At 41.4% G+C, this 7639-nt stretch overlaps 1 protein-coding gene across 1 annotated transcript in view; it reads left to right on the top strand.

The window, feature by feature from the left end:
- The first annotated feature begins 3528 nt into the window (after window positions 1-3528).
- CLCA2 (chloride channel accessory 2) overlaps window positions 3529-7639 on the top strand; it is a 40021-nt gene continuing 35910 nt past the window's right edge. Inside the window, exons 1-2 of the mRNA XM_041747192.1 lie at window positions 3529-4129; window positions 5013-5150. Coding sequence (XP_041603126.1) covers window positions 3920-4129; window positions 5013-5150 — 348 coding nt within the window. The 5' untranslated portion in view covers window positions 3529-3919. The remainder of the gene's footprint in view (window positions 4130-5012; window positions 5151-7639) is intronic.

Genomic DNA, 7639 nt, shown 5'->3' with positions numbered 1-7639 from the left:
TCATGCACAGAGTCATCTGCAGAGTTCCTGGCATAGTGAGGATGGGGAGGAGGCTTAATAGCAAAAGTCTGGGGGGTGAAAGGCTGCATAGGAAGAATTTTTAAAAGTGTAAGAGCTTCATGCTCTGACATGGTGATGACTCAACAAAACACAAATGATTTCCCGGGCTCTATCTGAATCATCCACTTCACTCATTTGCTTTGAAAATGAATATAAGTTTGAAGACAATGGGAAAAGGGAGGCATGAAATGTACAATCTGAGTCCCTGGCAAACTGTGTTTTATTCAAATTCTTAGTCTTTATAATTTGTTTCACTTCCATCTTGATTTATTTCATAAATATTGCAAAACCAAAGTGATCCATAAGCTTTGTAGCCATGCCAAAGAGTGAACTTTCCTGTTCTAAATGAGATTGCTAAAGAGTTCAAACAGAAGCTTCAGAAGAAATAATTCAAAACTTCCTTGGACTCCTCAAGATGTCAGATCACCTGATTGCTCTGACACTAACTGCATATTTTACTCACTTTGACCGTGGTCTCTACCTGCAGACTGCAAGAAAATAAAAAGGCCTTCTGGGGCCAAAAAGAATTTCAAATTCAGACAATGAACAAAAGATGTGCTTTAGATTCTTCAGTTACTGAACCTGAATAACTTATTTTCTTGAAAGCAAATAGAAAACAGAGCAGATTCCTAGAATTTCTTCAACTTGAAATAAATGCCTGAACATTGTGTTCCCATTTTTCTTCACTTTAGGTATATTTCATTTTTGGATGTCATAAAATCCATAGACATGTGCAGTGAGTATTTTTTGAATGAAAGGATAAATTGTGGGGGTTTTTTGTTGACAAAGTCACACTTTATCAGAAGTGGACACTCCACTCAGGAATGACGTTAAAGTCATTTAGCCAAGTCAGATTTTAAGAGCTTTTTACTTTTGTCTCCTGTGGGGTCAGCCTGGTCAGAGAGCAGAAGGCAGTAAGAAGAGATCTTTAGCTGGCCTGGCCCCAGGCCTACTTGCTCAGCAAAACAGAAGTGGGAAAAAAGGCTTTCAGGAGTGAATATGATACCCCAGACATGATCAGAGAATGAGTCTGTGACCAGAGTCTTGTAGGGACAGATGATGAAAGTGGATGCCAGGCAAGTGGCCAGACCTGGGGATTGGATTCTAAAACCAAGGAAGAAGAAAGCAGGTAGACAGGAATGGATGTCCTATCTGGCCTCTTAACCTAGGAGGAGCAAAACATACTCCTGATGTACTTGTTCAGGTGAAATTGGACAAGAGTGTTCACATATGGCTGCTCTTTATAGAGCCACGTACAATCCCTAGCCAACATTCCACTCCACATGCTACAGGAGGCATTGCAACTGTTGTTAAGAACAAGTGGAGAGAGGTCTTACATGCAAGCCCTCAAGAGCCCCTCAGCCGAAGAACAACTCACACAAGTGTGCACGATGGCAAGAAGAAACTCTTCTTCGATTGTCAGTGGAGAGCTACTCTCAGTGTGACTTACAGGCTTAGTTTTTGAACATATTGTTTTACTGATGCCATAATGTTTTTCTTAAAAGCACACGAGATTGGCATAAGAAAGTAAACTGCCAAGAAAAGTTGAAAGTAAAGTTCATTGTTCTGCTCAATGAGTCACAGTTACAAGCAAAGCCTTCAGAGTCACCACACCTCTGGGCTAGCACTCTGTAACACAGTGAGAGCCGGGGGGGGGGGGGGGGGGGGGGGGGGGGGGACCCACGGCTGAGAACCAGTCTGGAAAGACAAGACAGCTAAGCTGACCCCTGAGCTGTGGAGTGAGCACCTGTGGCAGCCTCGTGGCTACCAGAGACATTCCATTCTCCTACATACCCTCAGGGGAGTACCAGTTCCCCAGTGCCTTCTGACAAGACTGAGCAAGAAGAAAACTGCTTTAGAACAGAAGAGATACATTTTAAAAGATACTTTTAAAGTTGGGGGGTGCATTTTCATACTATAATCCAGGGCTCTTCTGTAATCTAGCTTTTATTTCCTTCTCCTGATTTCATTCACTCAATAAGTATTTACTAAGAGTTTCCTGAGCTAGGTGCTAAGGAGGTAGTGATAAAAACAGACAGAGTTAAGGCACCTGGGTGGCTCAGTGGTTAAGCATCTGCCTTGGGCTCAGGGCATGATCCCGGGGTGCTGGGATCAAGTCCCACATTGGGCTCCCTGGGCTCCTTGTGGAGAGCTTGCTCTCCTTCTGCCTATGTCCCCTGCCTTTCTCTGTGTCTCTCATGAATGAATAAAAAAGTAAAATCTTTAAAACAAAACAGGGTAAGGTCTCTTCTCTCATGTGCCCTTCACTAGAAGCAGAAAACCAATTACACAAAATGAATGTGACACCATAACCATGATCACACTTCAAAGTAGAGGTATCTGATGCTATGAAAGCATGGAAGAGGGGATTTGACCTAATTAGGAAGCGCAGCTCAGGCTTCCAGGCCAGAACTTGAATTTGAAGGAAAAGCAAGTGAAAAAGCCAGAGAAGAGGTTCCACACAGAGGGACAGCAAGAGAAAAATTTCCTTCGATATCCCTCAATGTTGCAGCTCTTACCCCTTTATTTCCAGTTCCCAGAGAATGCGAGACAAGGTGATATGGTGAAAAAGAAAGGAATTGAGAGCCAGTAGGCCTCATTCTAGCACTATGACAATGCTCATACAGCCTTGAACGAGTTTATTTAGATTTTCTGAGCCTTAGTTTTGTCAACCATAAAACAAGTATGATAAAACCCATCACAGGGGATCCCTGGGTGGCTCAGCGGTTTAGCGCCTGCCTTCAGCCAAGGGCCTGATCCTGGAGACCCGGAATCAAGTCCCACATCAGGCTCCCTGCATGGAGCCTGCTTCTCCCTCTGCCTGTGTCTCTGTCTCTCTCTCGGTGTGTCTCTCATGAATAAATAAGTAAAATCTTAAAAAAAAAAATCACACAATAAAAGTTAGTTCCTTCCTCCATTGGCTAATTTTCAATCTTTCTGAGCCTCAGCGTCTTCACTGAAAAATAGAAGAATTATGCCTGCATCAGAGTTGATATTTAAATGGGTTCATTTGCAAACTCTAAAGAATTAGGTAGTTACCAGGTACTATTAATCAGTCGTAAAATATTTGTGATGCCTACTATGTACCAGACCTGTGATAGGTCCTTGAAAAATGGAAGATAGACTGAAGCACAGCCTTGCCCTTAGGAGAGGGTTGCTGAAAGAAAAATTTATTCTTTTCTCTGGTCCAGGGAGAAAAGGTGGTAAGGGCAGAGGAAAAGGCCTCTGTGGTCTGCACAGGCATCTAAGTTCCTGGCACTTGGCCCTCCCTGGGGGACATCTGATACCTTCCTCTCTGCCATCAGCTGAGAGTTTGCCCAGATGACCTGACCCAGGGACAGGCCTGCAGGATGGATTTCCAAATATTCCAAATAAGCACACAAGGGAATCTTACAACAAACAAAAAATGACTTGAGTGCAGTAGAAAAGTTGTTAGGCCGACCGATGAGGAAGAGGTTGTCACGAATGAGAAGGGTCACGACAGATTTCTGTGTTTTGCTGAAAGTGGAGTGAATAATCCAGATTCTCCGATTTTCAGCCCAGCCAGCCAGGCCTCTCTGCCTTTCTCTTTTGAGCTCCTTTTGTCTTATTTCCCTCTTCCTTCTGAGAAGATATACTGAATAAGGAGTAATTTCTTGCCTAACCATGATTCAAAAGGAAGCTCAGCCACAGAACAGGCAAGTGTGGGGTTGCCTAGAAAAAAAGGACATGTAGAGGCAGGTCTCAGAGAGATCCACCCAGGTTTTGCAAAAAAAGACACCTCCTTCACCACAAGTTCTAAGACCTTCCAAGTTCAGGAAGAAAGTATCAGCTTCCCCATTGACAACCAGGTGCAATGTACCCAGCAGGACCAGTGTGAATGAACTGGAGGCTTCTCTACAACATGACCCATAGAGACAATGTGGATCCTGTTAGCAGCCTGAAGTTTGTGACTCTCTTGGTGGCCCTAATTCCAGAACTCTTATTCCTGGGAGCTGGAGTGAAGCTTCAGGACAATGGGTATGATGGATTACTCATTGCAATCAATCCTCAGGTATCTGAAGATCAGAACCTCATCCCAAACATTAAGGTAAGTGACAAGTGTGAAGTTAATACTATTATCCCATTAGGACAGGACTGTATAGCCTTCTTTAAAGAGCTAACACCTTTGCCTGGTCTATATTTGAATAGTAAAGATGCCAGCATTTCTAGTAAGCACCAAAATTATAATTATGGCCAAGCCAGTTTGTTCACTTAATTCTGCACAGTCTTGGCTCATAGTGTTGATTTACCCCTCCTTGATTTATTCTTGTTGGTGACTACTGCTTTTAGCTTTTTTGTTTTCCTAACATGACTATTTTTGGGGTAGCAGCTTAAAAATCTGGTCTTTGTGGCAACAAAGACCAGATGTTTGACTGATGAATAAGCATGATTGTACTTATCAAAATCAAGTTGTTGGATTCCATCCTGAGGCTGAAAATTCTGACAGAATGAGAGTCTGGATGGAGTGCTGAAGAGCAAAATTCTTTTCACCTGAATGTTCTATAAAGTAATTGACTATTTTCACCTTAATGTGGTGCAGGAGGATCAGAACCCCATTACTTAAGAACCACTTGTTGGTATTGCTTTTAATAAATCAGTATTGTCATAGGTGTGGTCTCAAACATGCTCACAGGAGTGACAAGGAAGAGATTTATTTGGTAAAAGCTTAAAAGTCTTTCACAAACCTGGGAAAAATTACAAAGGCAAGCCCAGACTCACTGTTAGTGTCCTAAAATCTCTTCCAGTTAACTATTTGAGGCTTATTTTGCTCCTAAGTTTTCCCAAAGTCTAAGTCCATCTCTAAAAGAAATGGGCTCCTTGAAAATATTTTCATTATCCTTTACTGCTACTTACTCAAGTATCACCAGGAAATCAAAAAACATAAAAGATCTACAAGCACCAAGATAAGCTTTTCTTTTATTTGGTTGTAGGAAATGATAACCGAAGCTTCTTTTTACCTATTCAATGCTACCAAGAGAAGAGTGTTTTTCAGAAATATAAAGATTTTAATACCTGCTACATGGAAAGCTAATAATTACAGCAAAGTAAAACAAGAATTGTATGAAAAGGTAAGAATCAGGATTTTCCTAAATGAGCTTAATTCTGGAGAAAAACAACCAATATAAACTCTGTTCAAACTTTAAAAGTGAGGACTTAGGCAAAAACAAGTCATTGATGTTAACATATAACTAATATTGGGAAGGTTGTTATTCACAAGATACATGGAAATAAAATAAATGAGTACAAATTATGGAACAAAAAATACGCAAATGCCATTGCCCAAGTGGCCTCTCAGAAGACCTCCTCACTCTGTAACTTACAGTGTCCTTTCTGGAATTTTTGCTTAAAGACCCAAAGCTGGTTTTATCCTGTTGAGCATGAGCTGTGCAAGGAACAATTCCAATTATGACTACCTTCTTTTCCCATCCTGTCAGGGGCAGTAGACCTGCATGTCCAGGCAGAAACATGCTATAAAATATGGCTGACTTTTCCTGGCAGGGTGTAAATTAACAGAATTTCACATGAGCCCAAGTCCAGGACACTGTTTTTGAGGAATATGGTGATAAGAAGGAAGGCAGAAAGGGGGACACTAAGGGGAGGGGTTAGTTTTTCTTTTCCAACCAAAAAATAACTAAGGACTCTTGTAAGCTGCAGATCATAGTTAAGCATCCACGTCTGTGTGGTATACACAAATGTCAAATACATTTGGCAAATGACTGAAGTCACTGTGAACAAGAACCTGGGCAGCCAGCAGAAGGGGCAGGTGCAGACACATTGAGCACTTAGCTTAGGACTTCAGCAGTGGAGTGGATTCTAGACCTGTAAACCACAGCTCAAACAGAAGGGCTGGGACATATGGTACAGTTTCCCCTTTTCCTCATTTGTGTCATTGGGTATGAAATTTTTAAAGATTATTTTAATTCTTAGCTTTCCGTTGAAGTCCCTCTCTCAGTAATTGAATGGTACAGCAATCTGGATAGCACCCCAGTGTCCTGAAGAAGTTAAAGAGGCTCTTCAAACATTTGATTTATCACCAGATGAAAGCATTTAGCAATGCTCGGCCATGGAGCTAGGAAAGAGAGGAACTGAGATAAATTGGGAAGATAGTGTTTTGTTTTTGTTTTTAAAATTTGTTTCAGAAAGCGAGAGAGAGCATACAAGCAGAGGGAGGGGCAGAGAGAGAATCTCAAGCCAGCTCCCCGTTGAGCATGGAGCCAGGATACAGGGCTCAACTAGGGTCTCCACACGGGGCCTCAATCTCAGACCCTGAGATCATGACCTGAGCCGAAATCAAGAGTCAGATGTTTAATGGACTGAGCTACCCAGGTGCCCCTAGAGAGCCAACATCTTTTAAAGCTTCCACTAAACAAACACCAGGCATTTTACATATATTGTCTAGTTCTCACACACCTTAAAATTAGTTGCTATTACAAACTATTACCGTATGTTAGGAAACGGAAGCTCAAATAAAGTAAGGATTTTGTCCCAAACAGTTAGTAAATTACTGAGCCATGATTTTGATCCATGTCTATTTGCTTCCTAAACCCATGCTCTTTCTGCCAAGCTATGCCATCTCTAGCTATCTATATAGATGGTATTAATCAATTTGATCTTCTGTGAAATAACAAAGTATTGGAGATAATTAGTATCAAAACCAGGTCATACTCCTGATCCTAATGGAGGAGTAGGAAATAAATAATTAAAATAAAAATGATAATATTATTGAACTGAAAGATTAAAGGAAAGAATAAACATTGAGTGCTGTTTATATATCTGTTGGATACAGATTCCTTTAGCCTCATAGTATCAATTAAGCAAACAGTGAATGATCATTATATGCAGAGGCCATACTAGGCACCGTAGAGGACAAAAAGAGAAGCAAGGTGGTTCTTGTCTGTGTGAATCCATAGTCAAATGCAGGTAGGAAACAGGGGAGGGTTGGGAGAGTTAGAAAAAGTAGGTAAGAGCTAGATTACTATAGTCTATAGTAGAATGGAACCCCAACCTCTTGAGTATTCCAACCCCAGCAGAGCACTCCTTCCTTTTAGCTTCAGAACAAATTTCTAGATGTAGGAATGAGGTTTTGTCCATGTGAAAACTATCCAAGGGCATGACATTTGTAGCCCTTTTGTAAGTGCTGCCTTGCAAAGCCCCTGGCTTGAATTCTTAACTTTCTAAAATAAATGTTAATTATTATGAAAATAATTCACGCTCATTGCAAAAACAAGTCAAACACCATAGAAATAATGGAAAACAAAAATGAAAATACTACTCTCCTCTACTCCATGGTGTGCATGCACACACACATAAAACATTACACATATGGTACAGATAGTGGAAGTGTGATGCATATTTATAGGAACATATTAGATCTATAGCTCTAAAATCAACTCTGTTTAGGGGCACCTGGGTGGCTCAGTCCCTTAAGCATCTGCCTAGGCTCAGGTGGTAATCTTGGGGTACTGGGATCGAGCCCTGCCGTCAGGCTCCCTGCTTAGGAGGGAGTCTGCTTCTCCCTCTTCCCTTCCTCCACTCGTGCTTGCTCTCTCTCAAATAA

The sequence above is a fragment of the Vulpes lagopus genome, chromosome 3 (genome assembly GCF_018345385.1).
Source record: "Vulpes lagopus strain Blue_001 chromosome 3, ASM1834538v1, whole genome shotgun sequence".
Lineage (NCBI taxonomy): Eukaryota > Metazoa > Chordata > Mammalia > Carnivora > Canidae > Vulpes > Vulpes lagopus.
Note: the sequence above shows the minus strand (reverse complement) of the source record. Positions and strands in the feature narration are given on the sequence as shown.